Source organism: Eucyclogobius newberryi, unplaced genomic scaffold (genome assembly GCF_026437365.1).
Source record: "Eucyclogobius newberryi isolate DKJ021-1_F unplaced genomic scaffold, fEucNew1.0.hap1 SCAF_152, whole genome shotgun sequence".
Classification (NCBI taxonomy): domain Eukaryota; kingdom Metazoa; phylum Chordata; class Actinopteri; order Gobiiformes; family Gobiidae; genus Eucyclogobius; species Eucyclogobius newberryi.
This window is the reverse complement of record NW_027315782.1, coordinates 28,737-45,661: the sequence shown is the minus strand read 5'-3', so window position 1 is coordinate 45,661 and position 16,925 is coordinate 28,737. Positions and strand designations below refer to the sequence as shown.

Below are 16,925 nucleotides of genomic sequence, written 5' to 3'. Positions count from 1 at the left end.
AAAGCGGGTCTAAAGCAGGTCTAAAGCAGGTCTAAAGAGGATCTAAAGCGGATCTAAAGCGGGTCTAAAGAGGGTCTAAAGCGGGTCTAAAGCAGGTCTAAAGCGGGTCTAAAGAGGATCTAAATTATAAAGAACTTGATCGACTGAAGAAACATGAATTCTTTATTTTCACATTTTATTATTGACACAATCTGAAAAAAGTGAAACATAAAATAACGACTAAACTTAATTTTCAGCACAAACTAAACATTGCACTTTTTTTTTATAAGAACTTAAATCTACAAGAGAAAAACAATGAAATCGAAGAGTCCGTTTTATTCCATTGAGAGCTGAACACTGTCCGTTTGGTTGTTCTGCTGATGCTCATATTTCCGCGCTGAAAAACAAAACCAAAGTTAAAGGTCCCATAACATGCAAAATGGTGCTTCAGAAATGTCCAGAGTGTTTTTTTGATTGATTCCCGCAGTGTTTAGCTTTAGTACAGACTATCTCCTTTCCTCCAATCTCCAAACTGACGGGCGGTGGGGCAAGACCGCGTCACCATCCCCCCCTCACCCCCCCCTCCCGCCCCCTTCCCCCCGGCTCCGCGCTGCTGTCTCCCTACAAGCCCATTCCGGAGTTTTTCTGCTTCGATTTACGAGGAAACACGGTTCAAAGAGGCCCAAAACGTCATTAATGATTTCGCACTCTTTACTATTATCACAATGGTGAAGGTTTATGTGGCAGTTGATGCAGCAACCGGGACAATAAACGGAGAGAAGTTCTATCCGATACCGAAAAACCAGGAAATAAGAGCGCGATGGACATAAGACGTCTTATGATATCTATTCTGCGCACGCTGTAGAATAAACACCAAATTTATTTAGGCTCAAAGTAGTGTTGATCTGAAGTTCTATCGTTTCTCACTGACTCGCGCAGCAGGAGCGGCGCAGCGCGGAGCAGACAGCTGTGGGGCTACGTCACGGGTGGGCGGGGCAAACGCACTCAGACTACGTCACGGGTGGGCGGGGCAAACGCACTCTGAGACTACGTCACGGGGTGGGCGGGGCAAACGCACTCTGAGACTACGTCACGGGTGGGCGGGGCAAACGCACTCTGAGACTACGTCACGGGTGGGCGGGGCAAACGCACTCTGAGACTACGTCACGGGGTGGGCGGGGCAAACGCACTCTGAGACTACGTCACGGGGTGGGCGGGGCAAACGCACTCTGAGACTACGTCACGGGTGGGCGGGGCAAACGCACTCTGAGACTACGTCACGGGGTGGGCGGGGCAAACGCACTCTGAGACTACGTCACGGGTGGGCGGGGCAAACGCACTCTGAGACTACGTCACGGGTGGGCGGGGCAAACGCACTCTGAGACTACGTCACGGGGTGGGCGGGGCAAACGCACTCTGAGACTACGTCACGGGGTGGGCGGGGCAAACGCACTCTGAGACTACGTCACGGGTGGGCGGGGCAAACGCACTCTGAGACTACGTCACGGGTGGGCGGGGCAAACGCACTCTGAGACTACGTCACGGGTGGGCGGGGCAAACGCACTCTGAGACTACGTCACGGGGTGGGCGGGGGAGCCAGATGGCTCTTCACAAGGGTGGGGGCGAAAACACTTAGGATAGACTACGAAACGTGAAAAAAAGCATGATATGGCACCTTTAAGATTGAGCAAATGAACTCTCAGTGTTACAGTTTGTCTAAAGCGGGTCTAAAGCGGGTCTAAAGCGGGTCTAAAGCGGGACTAAAGCAGGACTAAAGCGGGTCTAAAGCGGGTCTAAAGCGGGACTAAAGCAGGACTAAAGCAGGACTAAAGCGGGTCTAAAGCGGGTCTAAAGCGGGACTAAAGCGGGTCTAAAGCGGGACTAAAGCAGGACTAAAGCGGGTCTGAAGCGGGTCTAAAGCGGGTCTAAAGCGGGACTAAAGCAGGACTAAAGCAGGACTAAAGCGGGTCTAAAGCGGGTCTAAAGCGGGTCTAAAGCGGGACTAAAGCAGGACTAAAGCAGGACTAAAGCAGGTCTAAAGCGGGTCTAAAGCGGGACTAAAGCGGGACTAAAGCAAGTCTAAAGCGGGACTAAAGCGGGACTAAAGCGGGTCTAAAGCGGGACTAAAGCGGGTCTAAAGCGGGTCTAAAGCGGGTCTAAAGCGGGACTAAAGCGGGTCTAAAGCGGGACTAAAGCGGGTCTAAAGCGGGTCTAAAGCGGGTCTAAAGCGGGACTAAAGCGGGTCTAAAGCGGGTCTAAAGAGGATCTAAAGAGGATCTAAAGCAGGACTAAAGCGGGTCTAAAGCGGGTCTAAAGCGGGTCTAAAGCGGGTCTAAAGCAGGACTAAAGCAGGACTAAAGCAGGACTAAAGCGGGACTAAAGCGGGTCTGAAGCGGGACTAAAGCAGGACTAAAGCAGGACTAAAGCGGGTCTAAAGCGGGTCTAAAGCGGGTCTAAAGCGGGACTAAAGCAGGACTAAAGCGGGTCTAAAGCGGGTCTAAAGCGGGTCTAAAGCGGGACTAAAGCGGGTCTAAAGCGGGACTAAAGCGGGTCTAAAGCGGGTCTAAAGCGGGACTAAAGCGGGACTAAAGCAAGTCTAAAGCGGGACTAAAGCGGGACTAAAGCGGGACTAAAGCGGGTCTAAAGCGGGACTAAAGCGGGACTAAAGCGGGTCTAAAGCGGGACTAAAGCGGGTCTAAAGCGGGTCTAAAGCGGGTCTAAAGCGGGTCTAAAGCGGGTCTAAAGCGGGACTAAAGCGGGACTAAAGCAAGTCTAAAGCGGGACTAAAGCGGGACTAAAGCGGGACTAAAGCGGGTCTAAAGCGGGACTAAAGCGGGACTAAAGCGGGTCTAAAGCGGGACTAAAGCGGGTCTAAAGCGGGTCTAAAGCGGGTCTAAAGCGGGACTAAAGCGGGTCTAAAGCGGGTCTAAAGCGGGTCTAAAGCGGGTCTAAAGCGGGACTAAAGCGGGACTAAAGCGGGTCTAAAGCGGGACTAAAGCGGGTCTAAAGCGGGTCTAAAGCGGGTCTAAAGCGGGACTAAAGCGGGTCTAAAGCGGGACTAAAGCGGGTCTAAAGCGGGTCTAAAGCGGGTCTAAAGCGGGACTAAAGCGGGTCTAAAGCGGGTATAAAGCGGGTCTAAAGCGGGACTAAAGCGGGTCTAAAGCGGGTCTAAAGCGGGTCTAAAGCGGGACTAAAGCAGGACTAAAGCAGGACTAAAGCGGGTCTAAAGCGGGTCTAAAGCGGGACTAAAGCAGGACTAAAGCGGGACTAAAGCGGGTCTAAAGCGGGACTAAAGCGGGACTAAAGCAAGTCTAAAGCGGGACTAAAGCGGGACTAAAGCGGGACTAAAGCGGGTCTAAAGCGGGACTAAAGCGGGACTAAAGCGGGTCTAAAGCGGGACTAAAGCGGGTCTAAAGCGGGTCTAAAGCGGGTCTAAAGCGAGACTAAAGCGGGTCTAAAGCGGGTCTAAAGCGGGTCTAAAGCGGGACTAAAGCGGGTCTAAAGCGGGTCTAAAGCGGGTCTAAAGCGAGACTAAAGCGGGTCTAAAGCGGGTCTAAAGCGGGTCTAAAGCGGGACTAAAGCGGGTCTAAAGCGGGTCTAAAGCGTGTCTAAAGCGGGACTAAAGCGGGTCTAAAGCGGGTCTAAAGCGGGACTAAAGCGGGACTAAAGCGGGTCTAAAGCGGGTCTAAAGCGGGTCTAAAGCGGGACTAAAGCGGGACTAAAGCGGGTCTAAAGCGGGTCTAAAGAGGATCTAAAGAGGATCTAAAGCAGGTCTAAAGAGGATCTAAAGCGGGTCTAAAGAGGATCTAAAGAGGATCTAAAGCGGGACTAAAGCGGGTCTAAAGCGGGTCTAAAGAGGATCTAAAGAGGATCTAAAGAAGGTCTAAAGAGGATCTAAAGAAGGTCTAAAGAGGATCTAAAGCGGGTCTAATTAGGATCTAAAGCGGGTCTAAAGAGGATCTAAAGAGGATCTAAAGCAGGTCTAAAGAGGATCTAAAGCAGGTCTAAAGAGGATCTAAAGCGGGACTAAAGCAGGACTAAAGCGGGTCTAAAGCGGGTCTAAAGCGGGACTAAAGCAGGACTAAAGCAGGACTAAAGCGGGTCTAAAGCGGGTCTAAAGCGGGACTAAAGCGGGTCTAAAGCGGGACTAAAGCAGGACTAAAGCGGGTCTGAAGCGGGTCTAAAGCGGGTCTAAAGCGGGACTAAAGCAGGACTAAAGCAGGACTAAAGCGGGTCTAAAGCGGGTCTAAAGCGGGTCTAAAGCGGGACTAAAGCAGGACTAAAGCAGGACTAAAGCAGGTCTAAAGCAGGTCTAAAGCGGGTCTAAAGCGGGACTAAAGCGGGACTAAAGCAAGTCTAAAGCGGGACTAAAGCGGGACTAAAGCGGGTCTAAAGCGGGTCTAAAGCGGGACTAAAGCGGGTCTAAAGCGGGTCTAAAGCGGGTCTAAAGCGGGTCTAAAGCGGGTCTAAAGCGGGACTAAAGCGGGTCTAAAGCGGGTCTAAAGCGGGACTAAAGCGGGTCTAAAGCGGGACTAAAGCGGGACTAAAGCGGGTCTAAAGCGGGACTAAAGCGGGTCTAAAGCGGGTCTAAAGCGGGTCTAAAGCGGGACTAAAGCGGGTCTAAAGCGGGACTAAAGCGGGTCTAAAGCGGGTCTAAAGCGGGTCTAAAGCGGGACTAAAGCGGGTCTAAAGCGGGTCTAAAGAGGATCTAAAGAGGATCTAAAGCAGGACTAAAGCGGGTCTAAAGCGGGTCTAAAGCGGGTCTAAAGCGGGTCTAAAGCAGGACTAAAGCAGGACTAAAGCAGGACTAAAGCAGGACTAAAGCGGGTCTGAAGCGGGACTAAAGCAGGACTAAAGCAGGACTAAAGCGGGTCTAAAGCGGGTCTAAAGCGGGTCTAAAGCGGGACTAAAGCGGGACTAAAGCGGGTCTAAAGCGGGTCTAAAGCGGGTCTAAAGCGGGACTAAAGCGGGACTAAAGCGGGACTAAAGCGGGTCTAAAGCGGGTCTAAAGCGGGACTAAAGCGGGACTAAAGCAAGTCTAAAGCGGGACTAAAGCGGGACTAAAGCGGGACTAAAGCGGGTCTAAAGCGGGACTAAAGCGGGACTAAAGCGGGTCTAAAGCGGGACTAAAGCGGGTCTAAAGCGGGTCTAAAGCGGGTCTAAAGCGGGTCTAAAGCAGGTCTAAAGCGGGTCTAAAGCGGGTCTAAAGCGGGACTAAAGCGGGACTAAAGCAAGTCTAAAGCGGGACTAAAGCGGGACTAAAGCGGGACTAAAGCGGGTCTAAAGCGGGACTAAAGCGGGACTAAAGCGGGTCTAAAGCGGGACTAAAGCGGGTCTAAAGCGGGTCTAAAGCGGGTCTAAAGCGGGACTAAAGCGGGTCTAAAGCGGGTCTAAAGCGGGTCTAAAGCGGGACTAAAGCGGGACTAAAGCGGGTCTAAAGCGGGACTAAAGCGGGTCTAAAGCGGGTCTAAAGCGGGTCTAAAGCGGGACTAAAGCGGGTCTAAAGCGGGACTAAAGCGGGTCTAAAGCGGGTCTAAAGCGGGTCTAAAGCGGGACTAAAGCGGGTCTAAAGCGGGTCTAAAGCGGGTCTAAAGCGGGACTAAAGCGGGTCTAAAGCGGGTCTAAAGCGGGTCTAAAGCGGGACTAAAGCAGGACTAAAGCAGGACTAAAGCGGGTCTAAAGCGGGTCTAAAGCGGGACTAAAGCAGGACTAAAGCAGGACTAAAGCGGGTCTAAAGCGGGACTAAAGCGGGACTAAAGCAAGTCTAAAGCGGGACTAAAGCGGGACTAAAGCGGGACTAAAGCGGGTCTAAAGCGGGACTAAAGCGGGACTAAAGCGGGTCTAAAGCGGGACTAAAGCGGGTCTAAAGCGGGTCTAAAGCGGGTCTAAAGCGAGACTAAAGCGGGTCTAAAGCGGGTCTAAAGCGGGTCTAAAGCGGGACTAAAGCGGGTCTAAAGCGGGTCTAAAGCGGGTCTAAAGCGAGACTAAAGCGGGTCTAAAGCGGGTCTAAAGCGGGTCTAAAGCGGGACTAAAGCGGGTCTAAAGCGGGTCTAAAGCGTGTCTAAAGCGGGACTAAAGCGGGTCTAAAGCGGGTCTAAAGCGGGACTAAAGCGGGACTAAAGCGGGTCTAAAGCGGGTCTAAAGCGGGTCTAAAGCGGGACTAAAGCGGGACTAAAGCGGGTCTAAAGCGGGTCTAAAGAGGATCTAAAGAGGATCTAAAGCAGGTCTAAAGAGGATCTAAAGCGGGTCTAAAGAGGATCTAAAGAGGATCTAAAGCAGGTCTAAAGAAGGTCTAAAGAGGATCTAAAGAAGGTCTAAAGAGGATCTAAAGCGGGTCTAATTAGGATCTAAAGCGGGTCTAAAGAGGATCTAAAGAGGATCTAAAGCAGGTCTAAAGAGGATCTAAAGCAGGTCTAAAGAGGATCTAAAGCGGGTCTAAAGAGGACCTAAAGAGGATCTAAAGCGGGTCTAAAGAGGATCTAAAGAGGATCTATAGCAGGTCTAAAGAGGATCTAAAGCGGGTCTAAAGAGGATCTAAAGAGGATCTAAAGCGGATCTAAAGAGGATCTAAAGCAGGTCTAAAGAGGATCTAAAGCAGGTCTAAAGAGGATCTAAAGCAGGTCTAAAGAGGATCTAAAGCGGGTCTAAAGAGGATCTAAAGAGGATCTAAAGCGGATCTAAAGCAGGTCTAAAGAGGATCTAAAGAGGATCTAAAGCGGGTCTAAAGAGGATCTAAAGAGGATCTAAAGAAGGTCTAAAGAGGATCTAAAGCAGGTCTAAAGAGGATCTAAAGAAGGTCTAAAGAGGATCTAAAGCGGGTCTAAAGAGGATCTAAAGAGGATCTAAAGCAGGTCTAAAGAGGATCTAAAGCTGGTCTAAAGCAGGTCTAAAGAGGATCTAAAGCGGGTCTAAAGAGGATCTAAAGAGGATCTAAAGCGGGTCTAAAGAGGATCTAAAGAGGATCTATAGCAGGTCTAAAGAGGATCTAAAGCGGGTCTAAAGAGGATCTAAAGAGGATCTAAAGCGGATCTAAAGAGGATCTAAAGCAGGTCTAAAGAGGATCTAAAGCATATCTAAAGAGGATCTAAAGCAGGTCTAAAGAGGATCTAAAGCGGGTCTAAAGAGGATCTAAAGCGGGTCTAAAGCAGGTCTAAAGAGGGTCTAAAGAGGATCTAAAGCGGGTCTAAAGCAGGTCTAAAGAGGATCTAAAGCGGGTCTAAAGAGGATCTAAAGAGGATCTAAAGCGGGTCTAAAGAGGATCTAAAGAGGATCTAAAGCGGGTCTAAAGAGGATCTAAAGCAGGTCTAAAGAGGATCTAAAGCGGGTCTAAAGAGGATCTAAAGCGGGTCTAAAGAGGATCTAAAGAGGATCTAAAGAGGATCTAAAGAGGATCTAAAGCGGGTCTAAAGAGGATCTAAAGCAGGTCTAAAGAGGATCTAAATCAGGTCTAAAGAGGATCTAAAGAGGATCTAAAGCGGGTCTAAAGAGGATCTAAAGCGGGTCTAAAGAGGATCTAAAGCGGGTCTAAAGCGGATCTAAAGCGGGTCTAAAGAGGATCTAAAGCGGGTCTAAAGAGGATCTAAAGCGGGTCTAAAGAGGATCTAAAGCGGGTCTAAAGCGGATCTAAAGCGGGTCTAAAGAGGATCTAAAGAGGATCTAAAGCGGGTCTAAAGAGGATCTAAAGAGGATCTAAAGCGGGTCTAAAGAGGATCTAAAGAGGATCTAAAGCAGGTCTAAAGAGGATCTAAAGCGGGTCTAAAGAGGATCTAAAGAGGATCTAAAGCAGGTCTAAAGAAGGTCTAAAGAGGATCTAAAGCAGGTCTAAAGAGGATCTAAAGAAGGTCTAAAGAGGATCTAAAGCGGGTCTAATTAGGATCTAAAGCGGGTCTAAAGAGGATCTAAAGCGGGTCTAAAGCAGGTCTAAAGAGGATCTAAAGCGGGTCTAAAGAGGACCTAAAGAGGATCTAAAGCGGGTCTAAAGAGGATCTAAAGCGGGTCTAAAGAGGATCTAAAGAGGATCTATAGCAGGTCTAAAGAGGATCTAAAGCGGGTCTAAAGAGGATCTAAAGAGGATCTAAAGCGGATCTAAAGAGGATCTAAAGCAGGTCTAAAGAGGATCTAAAGCAGGTCTAAAGAGGATCTAAAGCGGGTCTAAAGAGGATCTAAAGCGGGTCTAAAGAGGATCTAAAGAGGATCTAAAGCGGATCTAAAGCAGGTCTAAAGAGGATCTAAAGAGGATCTAAAGCGGGTCTAAAGAGGATCTAAAGAGGATCTAAAGAAGGTCTAAAGAGGATCTAAAGCAGGTCTAAAGAGGAACTAAAGAAGGTCTAAAGAGGATCTAAAGCGGGTCTAAAGAGGATCTAAAGAGGATCTAAAGCAGGTCTAAAGAGGATCTAAAGCGGGTCTAAAGCAGGTCTAAAGAGGATCTAAAGCGGGTCTAAAGAGGATCTAAAGAGGATCTAAAGTGGGTCTAAAGAGGATCTAAAGCAGGTCTAAAGAGGATCTAAAGCGGGTCTAAAGAGGATCTAAAGAGGATCTAAAGCGGATCTAAAGAGGATCTAAAGCAGGTCTAAAGAGGATCTAAAGCATATCTAAAGAGGATCTAAAGCAGGTCTAAAGAGGATCTAAAGCGGGTCTAAAGAGGATCTAAAGCGGGTCTAAAGCAGGTCTAAAGAGGGTCTAAAGAGGATCTAAAGAGGATCTAAAGCAGGTCTAAAGAGGATCTAAAGCGGGTCTAAAGCAGGTCTAAAGAGGATCTAAAGCGGGTCTAAAGAGGATCTAAAGAGGATCTAAAGCGGGTCTAAAGAGGATCTAAAGCAGGTCTAAAGAGGATCTAAAGCGGGTCTAAAGAGGATCTAAAGCGGGTCTAAAGAGGATCTAAAGAGGATAAAAAGAGGATCTAAAGAGGATCTAAAGCGGGTCTAAAGAGGATCTAAAGCAGGTCTAAAGAGGATCTAAATCAGGTCTAAAGAGGATCTAAAGAGGATCTAAAGCGGGTCTAAAGAGGATCTAAAGCGGGTCTAAAGAGGATCTAAAGCGGGTCTAAAGAGGATCTAAAGAGGATCTAAAGCGGGTCTAAAGAGGATCTAAAGCAGGTCTAAAGAGGATCTAAAGCGGGTCTAAAGAGGATCTAAAGCGGGTCTAAAGAGGATCTAAAGAGGATCTAAAGAGGATCTAAAGAGGATCTAAAGCGGGTCTAAAGAGGATCTAAAGCAGGTCTAAAGAGGATCTAAATCAGGTCTAAAGAGGATCTAAAGAGGATCTAAAGCGGGTCTAAAGAGGATCTAAAGCGGGTCTAAAGAGGATCTAAAGCGGGTCTAAAGCGGATCTAAAGCGGGTCTAAAGCGGGTCTAAAGAGGATCTAAAGCGGGTCTAAAGAGGATCTAAAGCGGGTCTAAAGCGGATCTAAAGCGGGTCTAAAGAGGATCTAAAGCGGATCTAAAGCGGGTCTAAAGCGGGTCTAAAGCGGGTCTAAAGCGGGACTAAAGCAGGTCTAAAGCAGGTCTAAAGCGGGACTAAAGCGGGTCTAAAGCGGGTCTAAAGCGGGTCTAAAGCAGGTCTAAAGCGGGACTAAAGCGGGACTAAAGCAGGACTAAAGCAGGACTAAAGCGGGTCTAAAGCGGGACTAAAGCGGGACTAAAGCGGGACTAAAGCGGGACTAAAGCAGGACTAAAGCAGGACTAAAGCAGGACTAAAGGAGGTCTAAAGCGGGTCTAAAGCGGGTCTAAAGCGGGTCTAAAGCGGGTCTAAAGCGGGACTAAAGCGGGACTAAAGCAGGTCTAAAGCAGGACTAAAGCAGGTCTAAAGCAGGACTAAAGCAGGACTAAAGCAGGACTAAAGCAGGACTAAAGCAGGAATAAAGCAGGTCTAAAGCAGGACTAAAGCAGGACTAAAGCAGGACTAAAGCAGGACTAAAGCAGGTCGAAAGCAGGACTAAAGCAGGAATAAAGCAGGTCTAAAGCAGGACTAAAGCAGGACTAAAGCAGGACTAAAGCAGGACTAAAGCAGGTCGAAAGCAGGACTAAAGCAGGACTAAAGCAGGTCTAAAGCAGGACTAAAGCAGGAATAAAGCAGGTCTAAAGCAGGACTAAAGCAGGACTAAAGCAGGTCGAAAGCAGGACTAAAGCAGGAATAAAGCAGGTCTAAAGCAGGACTAAAGCAGGACTAAAGCAGGACTAAAGCAGGACTAAAGCAGGACTAAAGCAGGACTAAAGCGGGACTAAAGGAGGTCTAAAGCGGGTCTAAAGCGGGACTAAAGCGGGTCTAAAGCGGGTCTAAAGCGGGACTAAAGCGGGACTAAAGCGGGTCTAAAGCGGGACTAAAGCGGGTCTAAAGCGGGACTAAAGCGGGTCTAAAGCGGGACTAAAGCGGGTCTAAAGCGGGACTAAGGCGGGACTAAGGCGGGACTAAAGCGGGTCTAAGGCGGGACTAAGGCGGGACTAAAGCGGGACTAAAGCGGGACTAAAGCGGGACTAAAGCGGGACTAAAGCGGGTCTAAAGCGGGTCTAAGGCGGGACTAAGGCGGGACTAAGGCGGGACTAAGGCGGGACTAAAGCGGGACTAAAGCGGGACTAAAGCGGGACTAAAGCAGGACTAAAGCGGGTCTAAAGCGGGACTAAAGCGGGACTAAAGCGGGTCTAAAGCGGGTCTAAGGCGGGACTAAGGCGGGACTAAGGCGGGACTAAGGCGGGACTAAAGCGGGACTAAAGCGGGACTAAAGCGGGACTAAAGCGGGTCTAAAGCAGGTCTAAAGCGGGTCTAAAGCGGGACTAAAGCAGGACTAAAGCAGGTCTAAAACAGGTCTAAAGCGGGTCTAAAGCAGGTCTAAAGCGGGTCTAAAGCGGGACTAAAGCGGGACTAAAGCAGGACTAAAGCGGGTCTAAAGCAGGACTAAAGCGGGTCTAAAGCAGGTCTAAAGCGGGACTAAAGCAGGTCTAAAGCGGGTCTAAAGCGGGACTAAAGCGGGACTAAAGCAGGTCTAAAACAGGTCTAAAGCAGGTCTAAAGCAGGACTAAAGCGGGTCTAAAGCAGGTCTAAAGCGGGTCTAAAGCGGGACTAAAGCGGGACTAAAGCAGGACTAAAGCGGGTCTAAAGCAGGACTAAAGCGGGTCTAAAGCAGGTCTAAAGCGGGTCTAAAGCGGGTCTAAAGCGGGACTAAAGCGGGACTAAAGCGGGTCTAAAGCGGGACTAAAGCGGGTCTAAAGCGGGACTAAAGCGGGTCTAAAGCGGGACTAAGGCGGGACTAAGGCGGGACTAAGGCGGGACTAAAGCGGGTCTAAAGCAGGACTAAGGCGGGACTAAGGCGGGTCTAAGGCGGGTCTAAGGCGGGACTAAGGCGGGACTAAAGCGGGACTAAAGCGGGACTAAAGCGGGACTAAAGCGGGTCTAAAGCGGGTCTAAAATGGGTCTAAGGCGGGACTAAGGCGGGACTAAGGCGGGACTAAAGCGGGACTAAAGCGGGACTAAAGCGGGTCTAAAGCGGGCGTGGTCCTCACCCAGAGAGTACATCTCCAGCTGCTGCCGGAGCCTCACTTTCTGGAGAGAGTCGTAGAAGTTTGGTTCAGAGCTGGAGCCGGCGTTCGGAGGCAACGTGAAGATCCTCATGATCTTCCTCTTGTTTCTATGACGACAGCGTCACAGAGTTAAGACCATTAAACATGTCGTTAGGGCACTTTGTCTTCTCTAAACGATGATGTACTTTGAAGGACGCTCTCATGTGACACGCCCCCTGGAGGACGCTCTCATGAGACACGCCCCCTGGAGGACGCTCTCATGAGACACGCCCCCTAGAGGACGCTCTCATGTGACACGCCCCCTGGAGGACGCTCTCACATGTGACACGCCCCCTGGAGGACGCTCTCATGAGACACGCCCCCTGGAGGACGCTCTCATGAGACACGCCCCCTAGAGGACGCTCTCATGTGACACGCCCCCTGGAGGACGCTCTCATGTGACACGCCCCCTGGAGGACGCTCTCACATGTGACACGCCCCCTGGAGGACGCTCTCATGTGACACGCCCCCTAGAGGACGCTCTCATGTGACACGCCCCCTGGAGGACGCTCTCATGAGACACGCCCCCTGGAGGACGCTCTCATGAGACACGCCCCCTGGAGGACGCTCTCATGAGACACGCCCCCTAGAGGATGCTCACATGTGACACGCCCCCTGGAGGACGCTCTCATGAGACACGCCCCCTAGAGGACGCTCTCATGTGACACGCCCCCTGGAGAACGCTCCCATGAGACACGCCCCCTGGAGGACGCTCTCACATGTGACACGCCCCCTGGAGGACGCTCTCACATGTGACACGCCCCCTGGAGGACGCTCTCATGAGACACGCCCCCTGGAGGACGCTCTCATGAGACACGCCCCCTGGAGGACGCTCTCATGTGACACGCCCCCTGGAGGACGCTCTCATGTGACACGCCCCCTGGAGGACGCTCTCACATGTGACACGCCCCCTGGAGGACGCTCTCATGAGACACGCCCCCTGGAGGACGCTCTCATGAGACACGCCCCCTTGAGGACGCTCTCATGAGACACGCCCCCTAGAGGACGCTCTCATGTGACACGCCCCCTGGAGGACGCTCTCATGTGACACGCCCCCTGGAGGACGCTCTCATGTGACACGCCCCCTGGAGGACGCTCTCATGAGACACGCCCCCTAGAGGACGCTCTCATGTGACACGCCCCCTGGAGAACGCTCCCATGAGACACGCCCCCTGGAGGACGCTCTCACATGTGACACGCCCCCTGGAGGACGCTCTCATGAGACACGCCCCCTGGAGGACGCTCTCATGAGACACGCCCCCTGGAGGACGCTCTCATGTGACACGCCCCCTGGAGGACGCTCTCATGAGACACGCCCCCTGGAGGACGCTCTCATGAGACACGCCCCCTAGAGGACGCTCTCATGTGACACGCCCCCTGGAGGACGCTCTCATGTGACACGCCCCCTGGAGGACGCTCTCATGAGACACGCCCCCTGGAGGACGCTCTCATGTGACACGCCCCCTGGAGGACGCTCCCATGTGACACGCCCCCTGGAGGACGCTCCCATGTGACACGCCCCCTGGAGGACGCTCCCATGTGACACGCCCCCTGGAGGACGCTCTCATGTGACACGCCCCCTGGAGGACGCTCACGTGTGACGCCCCCTGGAGGACGCTCTCACATGTGACACGCCCCCTGGAGGACGCTCTCATGTGACACGCCCCCTGGAGGACGCTCTCATGAGACACGCCCCCTAGAGGACGCTCTCATGTGACACGCCCCCTGGAGGACGATCCCATGTGACACACCCCCTGGAGGACGCTCCCATGTGACACGCCCCCTGGAGGACGCTCTCACATGTGACACGCCCCCTGGAGGACGCTCTCACATGTGACACGCCCCCTGGAGGACGCTCTCATGTGACACGCCTCCTGGAGGACGCTCACGTGTGACACGCCCCCTGGAGGACGCTCTCATGAGACACGCCCCCTGGAGGACACTCTCTCATGTGACACGCCCCCTGGAGGACGCTCACGTGTGACACGCCCCCTGGAGGACGCTCTCACATGTGACACGCCCCCTGGAGGACGCTCTCATGTGACACGCCCCCTGGAGGACGCTCTCATGTGACACGCCTCCTGGAGGACGCTCTCATGTGACACGCCCCCTGGAGGACGCTCTCATGAGACACGCCCCCTGGAGGACGCTCTCATGAGACACGCCCCCTGGAGGACACTCTCTCATGAGACACGCCCCCTTGAGGACGCTCTCATGTGACACGCCCCCTGGAGGACGCTCCCATGAGACACGCCCCCTGGAGGACGCTCTCACATGTGACACGCCCCCTGGAGGACGCTCTCATGTGACACGCCCCCTGGAGGACGCTCCCATGAGACACGCCCCCTGGAGGACGCTCTCACATGTGACACGCCCCCTGGAGGACGCTCACGTGTGACACGCCCCCTGGAGGACGCTCACGTGTGACACGCACCCTGGAGGACGCTCACGTGTGACACGCCCCCTGGAGGACACTCTCACATGTGACACGCCCCCTGGAGGACGCTCCCATGAGACACGCCCCCTAGAGGACGCTCTCATGTGACACGCCCCCTGGAGGACGCTCTCATGTGACACGCCCCCTGGAGGACGCTCTCAAATGTGACACGCCCCCTGGAGGACACTCTCTCATGAGACACGCCCCCTGGAGGACACTCTCATGTGACACGCCCCCTGGAGGACGCTCACGAGTAACACGCCCCCTGGAGGACGCTCTCATGTGACACGCCCCCTGGAGGACGCTCCCATGTGACACGCCCCCTGGAGGACGCTCCCATGTGACACGCCCCCTGGAGGACGCTCCCATGTGACACGCCCCCTGGAGGACGCTCCCATGTGACACGCCCCCTGGAGGACGCTCTCATGTGACACGCCCCCTGGAGGATGCTCTCACATGTGACACGCCCCCTGGAGGACGCTCTCATGAGACACGCCTCCTGGAGGACACTCTCTCATGTGACACGCCCCCTGGAGGATGCTCTCACATGTGACACGCCCCCTGGAGGACGCTCTCATGAGACACGCCTCCTGGAGGACACTCTCCCATGTGACACGCCTCCTGGAGGACACTCTCACATGTGACACGCCCCCTGGAGGACGCTCTCATGAGACACGCCTCCTGGAGGACACTCTCCCATGTGACACGCCTCCTGGAGGACACTCTCTCATGTGACACGCCCCCTGGAGGACGCTCTCATGTGACACGCCCCCTGGAGGACGCTCACGAGTGACACGCCCCCTGGAGGACGCTCTCATGTGACACGCCCCCTGGAGGACGCTCTCATGTGACACGCCCCCTGGAGGACGCTCTCATGTGACACGCCCCCTGGAGGACGCTCACGAGTAACACGCCCCCTGGAGGACGCTCTCATGTGACACGCCCCCTGGAGGACGCTCCCATGTGACACGCCCCCTGGAGGACGCTCTCATGTGACACGCCCCCTGGAGGACGCTCACATGTGACACGCCCTCTGGAGGACGCTCCAATGTGACACGCCCCCTGGAGGACGCTCCCATGTGACACGCCCCCTGGAGGACGCTCCCATGTGACACGCCCCCTGGAGGACGCTCTCATGTGACACGCCCCCTGGAGGATGCTCTCACATGTGACACGCCCCCTGGAGGACACTCTCTCATGAGACACGCCCCCTGGAGGACGCTCTCATGTGACACGCCCCCTGTAGGACGCTCACGAGTAACACGCCCCCTGGAGGACGCTCTCATGTGACACGCCCCCTGGAGGACGCTCCCATGTGACACGCCCCCTGGAGGACGCTCTCATGTGACACGCCCCCTGGAGGACGCTCACATGTGACACGCCCTCTGGAGGACGCTCCAATGTGACACGCCCCCTGGAGGACGCTCCCATGTGACACGCCCCCTGGAGGACGCTCCCATGTGACACGCCCCCTGGAGGACGCTCTCATGTGACACGCCCCCTGGAGGATGCTCTCACATGTGACACGCCCCCTGGAGGACGCTCTCATGAGACACGCCTCCTGGAGGACACTCTCATGTGACACGCCCCCTGGAGGATGCTCTCACATGTGACACGCCCCCTGGAGGACGCTCTCATGAGACACGCCTCCTGGAGGACACTCTCCCATGTGACACGCCTCCTGGAGGACACTCTCTCATGTGACACGCCCCCTGGAGGACGCTCTCATGAGACACGCCTCCTGGAGGACGCTCTCATGAGACACGCCCCCTGGAGGACACTCTCTCATGTGACACGCCCCCTGGAGGACGCTCACGTGTGACACGCCCCCTGGAGGACGCTCACGTGTGACACGCCCCCTGGAGGACGCTCTCACATGTGACACGCCCCCTGGAGGACGCTCTCACATGTGACACGCCCCCTGGAGGACGCTCTCATGAGACACGCCCCCTGGAGGACGCTCACGTGTGACACGCCCCCTGGAGGACGCTCACGTGTGACACGCCCCCTGGAGGACGCTCTCACATGTGACACGCCCCCTGGAGGACGCTCACGTGTGACACGCCCCCTGGAGGACGCTCTCACATTTGACACGCCCCCTGGAGGACGCTCTCATGTGACACGCCCCCTGGAGGACGCTCACGAGTGACACGCCCCCTGGAGGACGCTCTCATGTGACACACCCCCTGGAGGACGCTCCCATGTGACACGCCCCCTGGAGGACGCTCTCACATTTGACACGCCCCCTGGAGGACGCTCTCATGTGACACGCCCCCTGGAGGACGCTCACGTGTGACACGCCCCCTGGAGGACGCTCTCACATGTGACACGCCCCCTGGAGGACGCTCTCACATGTGACACGCCCCCTGGAGGACGCTCTCACATGTGACACGCCCCCTGGAGGACGCTCTTAGTCTCTCCACAACTCGGACGTAAACACTGTGACGTCATGCGGTGAACACTCACTTCTTGGCGTACAGCAGCAGTCCGAAGCTGACCAGGATGACCAGCAGATACACGTTGGTCGCCTCGTTCCAAGCTTCGTGCACAGAATAATCCAGAGGCTCCTGCGGCTCGTTCCCCAGCAGCGCGTGACCGCCCATCAGACCGAGGACCGGGGCGGAGCGCGCGCGTGTGTGTGCGGGGAGCCGGCGGGACGGAGCGGGACGGAGCGGACCGGGATGTGTGACGGGGTGAACGGGGGAAAAGCAGAGTTCAGCTGAGGCGGCGCGTTAGCTTCTTCCGCTAGCTTCAGGGGAGTAAACACGGCCACTTCCGGTTTGCTGTTGGCGCTGCATAAAGCGTTCAGAGAGTGCTGCCCTCTGCTGGACACTGGGCGTCACTGCAAGTCAGTTTGAGCCAAAAAAGACTAATATAAATATAAAAACATCTAGAGTGTCTTTAAAAAGGAGCTACGAGTGAACTTCTGCTACTAAATATATACTAATATATATATA

The 16,925-nt window shown here is 53.8% G+C and overlaps 1 protein-coding gene across 1 annotated transcript; it reads right to left on the bottom strand.

The window, feature by feature from the left end:
* Nucleotides 1-275: 275 nt before the first annotated feature.
* Nucleotides 276-16,724, bottom strand: smim19 (small integral membrane protein 19). The gene is made up of 3 exons (XM_072447059.1): nucleotides 16,435-16,724; nucleotides 11,475-11,599; nucleotides 276-376 (listed from the first exon to the last, which is right to left on the bottom strand). The coding sequence occupies exons 1-3, from the start codon at nucleotides 16,569-16,571 to the stop codon at nucleotides 315-317; spliced, it is 324 nt and encodes a 107-aa protein (XP_072303160.1). The 5' UTR covers nucleotides 16,572-16,724; the 3' UTR covers nucleotides 276-314.
* Nucleotides 16,725-16,925: the final 201 nt, after the last annotated feature.